This window comes from Bison bison, unplaced genomic scaffold (genome assembly GCF_000754665.1).
Source record: "Bison bison bison isolate TAMUID 2011002044 unplaced genomic scaffold, Bison_UMD1.0 scf7180017864468, whole genome shotgun sequence".
Classification (NCBI taxonomy): Eukaryota; Metazoa; Chordata; class Mammalia; order Artiodactyla; family Bovidae; genus Bison; species Bison bison.
The window spans coordinates 3,009,631-3,022,232 of NW_011495029.1; the positions used below are offsets into that span (position 1 = coordinate 3,009,631).

The following is a 12,602-nucleotide window of genomic DNA, read 5'->3' on the forward strand; positions in this document are numbered from 1 at the left end:
TTGGCTGCTAAAAAGGGAAGTCCCTGGAGACGCCTAAGAAATGACTGTCTGGCTGAGTAAAGAAGGAAACCGGAAGCAAAGTATAAAGGTGTTTTACTTTAACAGTAGGAATTTATCATCATCAAAGTTAGACTCTGTGGATGGGTGGGTGTGAGTAGCTGGAAGGAAGGGGAGAGTTGGTCTATTCAACTCATCATTTGCATCACATGCACCCAAGGAAAAAATGTTTACCTGGTGGAGCCACGGTTAACCTTTTTTCCTTGCTGAGCCGGTGCCCTTGGATGAATTCACTCATGGAAGGGGGGCCCTTCAGAAGAAATGACTCTGTGGAGGTGGGATCAGGGGGAACTCTTAATAAATTCTGTAGGTAGGAAGCCCCTGAAGTCCTGGGATGGCTCTGATCACAAAGGGAAGGTGAAAATTGTCTTGCAGGAGATCCAAGAAAATACATATAGGAAACAAAAAAGTTTTACTTTAATTACCTTTCAAAGCCTCACCAGTGACAACATTATTTATATTGGCATTTAATTTTTTTAACAAGTAAATCAAGATTTTCACTAAATGTTTAGTTTCCATACCAGGATACAACCCTATTTGGAAATTGTACTGGATACTGGAAAAGAGATTTATTATAGTTAGTCAGTTTGAACCACAAACAGAAAATATTTATATTGTTTGATTCTTAATTGAAAGCTCCTAAAATAAAATTTCACTATTAACTGAAAAATACAGGGTAAGTAATTCAACATCCAGGACTCTAGAGAAAGGTCATAAAATCAAGCCATTAATAACCTTATGAGTGATTTTTTTAAACAATATTTACATACTAAAAGAAAAAGCACAAAAAACCTGCTTTTAAGAAAAACACTATACACATTCCATTCTATTTGACTGAAATAGAGACATCTCCTTTCAGTCGGTGATCACTTTTCAGCATATGAACAAAAGTTCCCCTAAGAGAACACATTCATATTCTTGCCTCATTAGAGAGAAGCTGGTAAATAGCACCATTACCATTCAAATTATCACCCATGTAAAACATAGCTTCATTCTTAATATCCACTTTTCATCTACCAATTTTTAGGTTGGAGGTAAGGGAGAGGCATATTTACGCATACAAGGAACAGCAAAAATGTTAACAGACACTTGAAAAGTATATTATGGTTAACCAAGAGATGGGGTGTGGGGGACAGAAACAAATAAACACAATGATCAAAAGGTTTTAATTTGGAAAAACCAACAATGGCAAGGCCCATTTATATACCCACTCCCACTGTTTCTCTTCCTTCCCTTCCTCCATCCTCCACAATGAGAGAACATTAATTTTTGCAGTTAACTAAAATCTGGCCACTGCACCATACTATGAAGATCGCTGCATGCATACCTTTTCCTCTGAGTGCCACTGCTGACCCGAATGTTGGGTGTCTGTGGGCCCTGACTATGCAGGAGGTAAGTGTCTATGGTGGGCACGGTGACTGATGCCTCCCCACTTACTTTAGGGCTGCCGATCTTGCTCTTTCCAAGTTTGCCTTTGCTGCGACGGGACTGCTCATGGTCAAACTCTAAGTCCTCCAGCCGCTGGGTCAGGGCGAGTTTTTGCTGGATAGCCATTTGTAACAAAGTGTTTAGAGTCTTCTTTTCATCCTCTGCAGCTGCTAACTGTCTCTGCATCTCATCCAACTGTGTGACATATTCATCACATCTAGAACCACAACAGAAAAGTGGTCAGGGGAAAATCTTTGTGCAATTAAATTTGGGGTTCAGTTGAAAGTAATGAATGTTACTAGGATTTGGAAGTAATGGATGTAATTCCATTATAATGGAAGTAATGGGATACAAGTAATCTATTACAGTATAAAGTTGGAAACAGAGCAGGTTCAATAACTGACAGTTCACCTATACAATGAAGTACATATGGGGACATTCTTTTTGTTTTGTTTTGGCCTTGCTGTGAAGCATGCAGGATCTTAGGTCCCTGACCAGGGAACCAGGGATTGAACCCGTACCACCTGCAGTGGAAGCACAGAACGTTAACCACTAGGCTGGCCAGGGAAGTCCTGCTGCTGCTGCTGCTGCTAAGTTGCGTCAGTCGTGTCCGACTCTGTGTGACCCCATAGATGGCAGCCCACCAGGGACACTCTTAATAGGCAGTATCTTAAACTCCAGAGACAGAATTATTGTGAGGGCTGCTCCATGATGCAAAAAAACCAACAGTGAAGTATCAGGTAATGTACATAGCATCATAGATGTGTTATAACAACTTTATAGTCTATGCCTTTAGCATACAAAAGAATAACAATATTTGTAAAGAAAACATGTAGTTTATTTATATTTTTGAGTTCAGATTATAGTTGCTACTGACTTCAACATGGCACATTTGCTTGAACTAGAAACCTGAGTATTTTCAATGATTTCCCAACCAAATGATAAAGCAATAAGTGTCAGAGAAGACCAAGATTTGCAGAGGGTTTGATACAGATATAGTTGACTTTGTTCAGGTTTGATACTGCTGCACCAGGAGGATAAGCTCAGTGGTCTTTTTTCCACCAAAGTGACACCTGAGTGAGCACATGTTCATTTGGAATGAAGAATTATTCACACAATTATTCAGAGCTTTTTCTGAGTTTTTTTACCCACTAAAAACACTCTTCACAAATCAGAAGATAGTTAATGACTTTCCGGAGTTACCAAATGTATAAACTTTGAAATTAACGCAAGACTTATGGCATTAAAAAAAAATAGACTTTGTAGTGAAAGAATTTGAGCTCCAGGTGGGTCTCATTATTTTTTAACACTGAATGTCAAGAAGCACAGTAGGAATATTATAAGAAAAATCAGGGCTTAGTAAAATAACATGTGGCTTTTGGGACCCTGGATTTATTTTACTTGGTTAGATAACAATATTTAAAAAAATACAATGGAGTAGGAAGTTAATAACCTGAAAAAACAAGTTTCTGTGAGAATACATTATTTTGGGGTAATAATTCTTATATAAGGAGATCGAGACATTAAATGTCCCTTTAAAATTTTTTTGATTTCCTTTTCAAAGAGGGAGGCATTATGCATGAAACCCATTCTCCGTCCCTACCTCCCCATAGAGGCCAGAGGTATGCAAACTCTTCTGTGCTCAGACCAAGAAGTCAGTTCCCTTCAGTTCTCCTATACCCTGTGGTCTCTTAGGCACTTAGTCACCTCATTGTCATTTCCAAGAGTCGATCAAAAAGTATGAGCTTGAGCCTTTTCTCTCCTGACACAAAAAGGAAGCTGGACAGATTCCAGGGCCCAGGATTTATTTTTACATTTATATTAGCTATATGCAAGTAATTTATTGAATATGAAAACAAAGCATAACCATAGTTATGCTTTGTGAATTTTACACCATTTGCATTATATAAAATATAGAATTATTTTTGTTTTGGCACTGAATTGTGACAGCAAAAGGGAATTGCATCACTGTACTGAACATCTCAAGATTTTGAAACCATCGAATCAATACTTTTTTTTTTTTTGAATCAATACTTTTTGAACAATCATTTCAAGTCTAAAAATAAAATACAGAGGTGCTTCATAACAAAACTGGTTGGGGGAGGTAGTAACTAACATTTGCCTAAATAATTAGTTGGGTAGTGTGAAAAATTTGGTGATATATAACATCTTAGAAATCATAATTTAATTTACAGTATATTAAGTCTAGGCTTCCCTGGTGGCTCAGTGGTAAAGAATCTGCCTGCTAATACAGAGACATGGATTCAGTCCCTCAGATGGGAAGATTCCCTGGAGAAGGAAATGGCAACCCACTCCAGTATTCTTGCCTGGAAAATCCCACAGACAGAGGAGTCTGACAGGCTACAGTCCATGGGGTTGCAAAAGAGTTAGACACAACTTAGCAACTAAACAAGAACAACATATTAAGTCTAAGTGATTAGCTGATATGATAAATATTAATCTTCATTATGAAGATATCTTTTCATACAAATACTTGCTAATGATAAACACTTTATGTACACAAAAATAAATGTCAATGGTGATAATGTAATATTTAGCTATTTCAGGAAGTGGGTTTTTCCCCCTTATTGGAGGTTTTGTTTTCCTTGGTCTAATTCTTTTGGGTACAGAAGGCTCTAGAAAAAATATCTATTGTATTAACTTAAAAACATTTGTATAGGGAATTCCCTGGAGGGCCAGTGGTTAAGACTCTGTGCTTCCACTAATGGGGGCCCGGGTTCGACCCTGGGCTGGGGAACTAAGGTCTTGCAAGCTGCATGGCATGGCCAAAACATAATAAAATAAAATAAAAACACTTTCATGTAAAAGAATTGCTTGATCCAGGGTGTCCAGTAGAGGGCTCTGGAAAACAGGACAAAAGGTTTTATTTTAGATTTGTTAGAGTGGAATCTCGTGTATTTTCTTTGCACTTTGCCCTTTTAGATGACACACTAAATAACACTCATGATGCAGGAAGATGAACACGTACATCTTAAAGTCTTATCCCCATGAAGGAAAGTGAAGTTGGTCAGTTGTGTCCGACTCTTTATGACCCCACAGACTGTAGCATACAAGGCTCCTCTGTCCATGGGGTTTTCCAGGCAAGGGTACTGGAGCAGGTTGCCATTTCCTTCTCCAGAGGATCTCCCTGACCCAGGGATTGAACCCGGGTCTTCCACATCGCAGGCAGACACTACCATTTGAGCCACCAGGGAAGCCATGTACCACACCTTATCCCCATGTACCACACCTAACCTTGCAAGAGAAAACTGTTACCTTGTTGCAAACATTGCTCTCAGGGATGAGAAAGTTGCTGCATCTTCTTTCAAAGCCTTCAGTTCATTTCTAAGTTTTGTCATAGTTTCAGTCACCATCGCCTTTTCATTTTCATATTTGTTCTTGAGATTAGCTAATGCCACCTCAGCTGTCTAAAGCAGAAAAATGACAGGGCTTACAATTTTCTATCAAGAAAATCTATCATACACATTTCTTCATGCTGGGTCTATTTCTTTCATAAATAAAAAGTAAAATTGTCTAGGTTGAATTTCATATAAACATATATGTATACTTTGGACATAGGGCAATTTTTTATGTCAAAACATAAATATCAATCTATAATATGGATAAATTGCCCTAGAAGCCAGCTGTGAACCAGAGTCATTATCAGTGACTAAGGGAAAGATATATAATAGTGTAGTAAATATTTAATGCAGATTATTGAGAATATGGGATTTTCAGATATGAAGGAATCAAAATGAAACTTTATATAAGAAGGATTTTATCAAGAAGTTAGGGAAGAAGCACAGCTTCCAAAGGAAATACAATAGAACTCAAATATACTTGTGTCATCTCTGCGCAGTGGATCTGAAACATAATAGAATAAAAGGCACAAGTCATTGCGATTTATAACATGAGTATGACAAACTATAAATCTGTATTATATATTTAAGGAAAAGAATTAACAAAGAATCAATTCTTTCCTATGTCTTAGTATATAATTTCTTTAATAAATTACAGTCAAATTCTTTTTCACAATCTTCATAAAAGCAGATATATATATATATATGCATGTGCATGCTCAGTTTCTCCGTCATGTCCAGCTCTTTGTGATCTCATGGGCTGTAGCCCTCCAGGCTCCTCTGTCTATGGAATTCTCTAGGCAAGAGTGGGTTGCCATTTCCTACTCCAGCTATATATATATATATATATGTAAAATTGGATGTGCTACCCAAGCAAGCACCACAATATTGAATGAATTAAAATATCTGTTTGAATTTGGGCATGTTTAAAGTTCTTGGAATTAAGAGGGTTTCTAAGTGAGAACTAGCCTGACACAGAGTACGAAATAAAAACCAAACAAAAAATGCTGGCTAAATCAATGTATAAAATCAATGTACATTTAGGGACTGCCTGTTTGAAGTATAGCTTCCATGGTATTCATACTGAAGCCAAACTAGAAACAAACCATTTTTACAAATTACTAACTACAGCTTTTCAGAGTGTGTAAAATATTCAATGCTAATGAAAAAAGCCCATTACTAATGAAAAAACCCACTAGTAACAGGATTTCCCAGAAAGACTACCATGGTTCCTTAGCATTTCTTTTCGTGCTTCAAGTGGAGAGCTTCAGCTTCAACTTTCTTATACAAAGTGCCAATCCATCTATAGAGATAAATAGATTCTTTTTTAAATTAAAACAATGTTGGGATAGCAATGTAGTTGGTTAATGTTTTTATTCTAAAGTCACAACTTAATTGTTTTAAAAGTTTTTATTGTTAACATAACAATAATTTTGATTGAATTTAACTTTAGATTAAAAGAAGTTACTCATAAAATACTTCAATATGTTCTGCAGTGCTGTAACTCAGTGGAATCTTTAGAAATATTATAGATTCAGAAAGTTACCCATAATGCAGAAATCAACCTGGGGAAAATGGGAGCTGTTTAAATTTTTTAAAAATTTAGACACAAAATCATTAAGAACAGAGAGTGAAGTTGTGAAAATGTAAATGTAACGAGTTTGTAAGCATGTGGAACCACATGGTCAGTTATCTAAGAGGAGAAGAGAAGAAAGTGATAGTAGAGCAAGATCTGAAATAGAAGTACAAAGTCATTTATTATTTGTGAAAAATGCCCCCAAAGGACTCAGCATCGTTTGTAGATTTTTGTCCACAAGACTGCATAAAGCTTTTTCGGAATTAAGGAGGTCTAAGACCCATTAGCAGACTTGCTGACATCTGCATTTACCACATTCTCCTGAAGTTTATTTTTTAAATAAAAAAATCTTGTTTCTAGCCACAGAGATCTAGATTCATTAGTTACTTTCTTTGCAATGTTCCCATAAATTGGATTACAGTATATCTAATATCAAATTGTAATTATCTGTTCTACTCTGACATCCCCATAAGTCTGTGAATCCTTTTCTGGAAGGCAGGGACCATGTACTGGCCTTCTTTGAATCTTTGGCATTCATCATAGCCTAGTAGTATACAGAGGGTCCTTTCTAAACATTTACTTATTTCATCAGAAGACACTATGCTTATTAAAAACCCTAAGATATATGAAAAGAGTTATAAAGAATGCAGAACACTTATTTTAATAAAAACAGGATTCTCTTTTTTTCCTCTATGACAGAATTCTTAGCTTAGCCTTAATGATAAACATTCCACAATGTCTAAATATACTGGATGTCCTCTGTAGATACCTGAGCCATTCATGGCACACAGCATCACAGCAATAGCCCTAACATCATTAAAATGTAAACTAAAGGCATGGCTAGAAATGTGTTTACATTTAATTTACTGAGGCCATATGGGATGTGACACTAATGTAATGCAAATAGTACCACAAACCACTGTGAAAATTAAAATTCACCCAGAAATGCTTTGTACTGCTCTTAATTCCTACAGCACTGTTTACACCACTCTAAAGTGCTTGATGATTGGTCCTATCTTGTAAACAGTTACAGGCATATATTGAAATTCTACTAGATTACTAGTCACTTATTTTTGCATCCCTACTTACGAACTGCCATAAAATATGCAATTAGTGAATGCTTATTGACAAATTCTCTTGGTTGATCAACCATGCTTACCTATACATCTATGTCAGTTAAACATTTCAACACCTGTATTATAGACCTCCAAATTATAACAACAGGTTTATGGTAACTGAAGATAAAGAGGGTAGGAAGCTTGACTGTAGATACCCATTTAAATGCAAACGGAAAAGGACGTCTGAATCTGAAATTAACTTTCACTTTCCAACACTAGTATTGCTTACATTTGCAAGAAGTTATTTGATGCTTTGTTGCTTCTCTTTATTGATATTCTTTATTCACCACCCTTTTCAAAGGTGCTTGTCAAGTCTCACTTTCCAGAGAAACTAGACAGAGGTTAAAAATATCTTCCCACCTGTATTTCACAGCACTGTCACTCAGGTAAAGTTTGAGGGTAAAACACAAATACAGACAGACATCAAAGAGATCTAGGAGTTGGTAGAATCATGTGGTAGCGTTCCTGCTTATGCCCTAAGGACAAGATCTATGGTTAGGAAATGTTTTCTACTGTTTAAGCTGTGACTCAGGTGAATTAACATCCCAAGTGGACCTAAATTTCAGATAAGTGGTCACTGACAGAGTTAGTGCATAATTTATTTTCTCTCTCTGCCTCTCTCTGCTCCAGCTGCCTACCAGAGAGCCTTGCCAGCCTATTCTGCATCCCTCCATCTCCCTTTTCTACACTCAATGATTGCTGGGCTCCAGGTAAGTACTGCCGGGACTGCCTTTCTACATACGCAACTGGATTTTCTCTGTTTCTGCTTTAAATTCCTCACTTCTACCTTAGTAAGGCATAGCTACTCTCCTGTCTCATCCATTCACGCACTTCAAGGAAACTATTAGGTTCTGATCTGGCTCTGATCATAGTTCATTTTATTTCTCTGCTGACCAGGAATCTGAACTCTCATCCTGATGGTGGTAATAGTAGTGTTAGTCACTTAGTCATGTCTGACTCTTTGTGACCCCATGGACTGTAGCCCTCCAGGCTCTTCTGTCCATGGAATTCCCCAGGCAAGAATACAGGAGTGGGTTGCCATTTCCTTCTCCCATCCTGATGGTAGTGGACACTAAAAACATTCAGGCATAAACTAAAGTGTTGGCTAGCATAGCTCATCAGTAGAATGAGATCACCTGTTTGTTGGCTTTCAGCACCGCTCTCAGTGTGGCGATCTGCTCCCGTTTGGTGCTCAGCAGGGACTTGAGCTTGAGGATCTCTTCCATTAGGGCTTCCTTGTCTTTATCGATCATGGGGGCCAGCTCCCGTGCTGCAGCTCTTTGACGAGACAGTTGCAAGGACCGGTCCACAGCTTTCTGCAGATGTTTGATTTGGTCCCGGATTATGGCATTAAGGTTGTAGATATTCATTGGCTCTTTGCGAATGTCACTTGTATCTAATACTGGAGAAGATGGTGGGGCAGTAATAACAGGAGAGATGGTGGGGGTCTTAGTTGGACTTGGTTCTTTGCTGGCCTCTGTGTTTTCTTTTGAAACTGGTTCAGGTGAGGTCCTTGTTTCTACCGGGGATGACACACCCCGCCTGACCAACCGTGGAGACAAAAGTCCCCTGGGATCATCGGGGCCTTTCAGGCTGCCGCTACGGGTGACTCTACTTTGCCTGTAGTAGTCCAACATGACCCTGTTAGGGGTTTCATTATTACACAGACATACATGATGGTAAAGCTGAGCAAGCTCCTCACTAAATGTCACCAATTCATCCTGGGCTGTATTAAGGGTATTGTGATTTTCATTGGCTATGCTGGTCATCTTTTGCAACTCATTCTCCATGTGGGCCATCTTCTCTCCACTCTCCTTGGTGGTCTTCTCAAGGCTTGTAACCTGCTCATCATACATTTGGATCTTACTCTCATACTTGGCCTTCTCTTCAGTATAGTTTTCTATAGATTTATTATATTTCTCCTTTAAGGCCTTAATTTCAGCTTTCAAATCGATCACCTCAGTTACTGCCACCCTGTATTTGCATTCAAGGATCTCTAAGCCATTGATGTCCACCTCATAGTCATGGGCCTCCTCCCCTGAGTCCCGGCCCTTTTCCCCATCTAGCTCCTTGAGCTCCTTGCTGCTCTGTAGGCCCCTCATGGCATTAACATGCTCCGTGAGCCGGTGCACCCGTTCGTGCTGTTCCGTCAGTGCCCCCTTGGTGTGTTCCAGCTGTGTCTGTGACTCCTGGAGATTGGCCAGAAGAATGGCCTTTTCCCGTTCTACCTGCAATGGTAAAAGAAAGTCTTTGAGTGACTTCAAGTCAATGCCAGTGATGAACTTGACCCATTCACATTTGGACACATATACATTTTAAAAATGCAGAAGAGACGATACTCCTGTTACTACAAATTGAATTGGAGTGTGTTTTTTTATTTCAGTTCTGGTAGGTCAATCAATCAAAAGGTACATCATTCCAAAAGAATTATGCTCTGTATATTTACCTATCCAAATTCTTATGCCTTATACACAAGTAAATCTGGATAAGCTTCAGTTTGATAATCTATAAAATGAGCATAACAATCCTTGTCTCCTAGGGACATTTGGGTGATTCAGTAAGACAGTGAACTTAAAAGGTATTATAATGCTGGGCTTCCCTGACGACTCAGTGGTAAAGAATCCACCTGCCAGTGCAGGAGATACGGGTTCTATTCCTGGGTCAGGAAGATCCCCTGGAGAAGGAAATGGCAACCCATTCCAGTATTCTTGTCTGGGAAATCCCATGGACAGAGGAGCCTGGTGGGCTACAGTCCATGGCATCACAAAGAATTGGACACCACTTGGTGACTAAAAAACCACAACAACAATTATAACGTTAGAGCTTGTTAACATTTGGGTAACTGTGGTCCAGTTCCCATACTTATATGGTTCTACATGACAAACACATTTATTTTACAAATTTGTATTTGTATATGCAAAAATAATTCATCTCAGAGTTAGGATATATTTGAATATAAATCCTCTTAGCTGGGTTTCATTAGATACAACAGATTGTATTTGTATATAGCTGAAGATGAACTGATTTAGTCAGACTACTAAGCAATAATTTCAAGTGAAAATCCATATGGTAGTTGATGAAAAGTCAAGACATTTGAATTTTTGATGATAAAAGAGACAGAAAATCTCCTAAATAGTCTATGTAGGTAATGTACACAATCTCAATGAAATGGATTGTTTCAGGAGTTTTTTTTTTCCCCTCTCTTTCTCTTGAAAACTAAGTGAATTTTTCCTGAACAGTCTAAGTCATTATTTGATTAGTATACAAGAATACAATACGAAAAGCTGAGTTCAGAAAGCTTTTTATTGGGGCTGGTGCACTGGGACGACCCAGAGGGATGGTACAGGGAGGGAGGAGGGAGGAAGGTTCAGGATGGGGAACACGTGTATACCTGTGGCAGATTCATGTTGACGTATGGCAAAACCAATACAATATTGTAAAGTTAAAAAATAAAATAAACTTAAAAAAAAAAGCTTTTGGATAAACTAAAAACTGGATCAAAACAAAATGTACTGAATATGTCTCAGGTTTGTTTTAGAGGCAGCAGTATTATGATGATTGAGATAATGCCTTTAGGAGAGTTTCCAACCCTGGACTTTGCTAATTCTCATTTAATGTAAATATTTTCTAAGTCTCAATTATAAATCTATCAGTTTCTTCATAATAGCACCTCCAGAAAACATCAAATAGAATACTGTCTCTGTCATATATATATGCTCCACATACAGTACTAATTTCTACACTTAATATATTTCTGGTGGAATCTTTTGAATAGGGAATGATATCCAAATTTTATACACACACACACGTATATGTGTGTGTGTGTGTGTGTGTATTTTTTCTGGACAATTAAGGCTGCTCTGCCCTCCTCCAAAAAAAAGATAACTAAATTGTGGATAATTTTGTATAACTCTGGCATTACATTTTTCACTCAGCTATTGAGGCTTGAAGTACTATTGAGGCTTGAAGTACTAAACTGTATTTGAATTTCAGAGAGCAGAGTTTAAACTATTTAAAATACATTGTGCTTTGAATTATTAAATGCAAGGCACTTTAAAGTTTAAAATTACTATTCATTTTAATTGTATATTTTAATCTCCATTTGTGAAGAACTTATTCAAGAGAGACTAGCTGAGTTAAATATTATAGTCTTCTATAATTATATATAAATAATATATAATCTACAATGACTAAGAACATTTGCTTTATTTCTCTTCCTACAATCTCTATCTTCTATCTGAAACTGAAGATTTTATTTCGTGTAGTAGGGCTGGTTGTTTTGCCAGAAAACCTGAGTGAGTAATTTTTTGGCCACACGGCATGCAGGACCTTAGTTCCCTGACTAGGGATTGAACCTGTGTACCCTCAGTGGAAGCACAGAACCTTAACCACTGGACCACCAGGGAAGTCCCATCCCATAGAAATTATGTTTAATTTCACTGAGTGTTTACTTTTAAATAAACACGTTAACATGTATCGAGTACTGATAAATTCTTTTGTGAAGGAACAAAAGAAAAGATACCGGGATTTGCTTGTTAATATTAGGACTTTGACAGGAAAAGAAATAAAAGCTGTTCTATGAGTTATTAATTTCCATAAAGTCTTTATCCTGGTCATCTGACTCTCAATTTGACACCTGAATGACTGGTGTGATTTTTGTAATGGGATACATAGTAAGGGCTTCCCAGGTGTGGTAAAGAACCTGCCTGTCAATGCAGGAGACATAAGAGACGGGTTCAATCCCTAGATTGGGATGATCCCCTGGAGGAGGTCATAGCAACCCATTCCAGTATTCTTGCCCGGAGAATCCCATTCCTGAGGTGCCTGGCGGGCTATGGTCGATAGGGTCACAAAGAGTCGGACACAACTGAGCGACTTCACTTTCACTTTTCACTTTCATGCACTGGAGAAGGAAATGGCAACCCACTCCAGTATTCTTGCCTGGAGAATCCCAGGGACGGGAGAGCCTGGTGGGCTGCCATCTATGGGGTCGCACAGAATCGGACACGACTAAAGCAACTTAGCAGCAGCAGCAGCAGCAAACTGGACAAAGACTCAAAAAAA

The 12,602-nt window shown here is 38.1% G+C and overlaps 1 protein-coding gene across 5 annotated transcripts in view; it reads right to left on the reverse strand.

Annotated features, from left to right (window-relative positions):
• BICD1 (bicaudal D homolog 1 (Drosophila)) overlaps positions 1-12,602 on the reverse strand; it is a 255,657-nt gene that overhangs the window by 36,848 nt on the left and 206,207 nt on the right. For 2 of the 5 annotated variants that reach the window (XM_010860581.1, XM_010860583.1), the window contains exons 5-7: positions 8,675-9,766; positions 4,762-4,913; positions 1,495-1,702 (exon numbers count right to left, since the gene is read on the reverse strand). In XM_010860581.1, the coding sequence (XP_010858883.1) occupies positions 1,495-1,702; positions 4,762-4,913; positions 8,675-9,766 (1,452 nt within the window). Of the gene's footprint in view, positions 1-231; positions 426-1,384; positions 1,703-4,761; positions 4,914-8,674; positions 9,767-12,602 lie in introns of those variants that run through there. The other 3 variants (XM_010860584.1, XM_010860582.1, XM_010860580.1) reach the window with 3 other exon arrangements.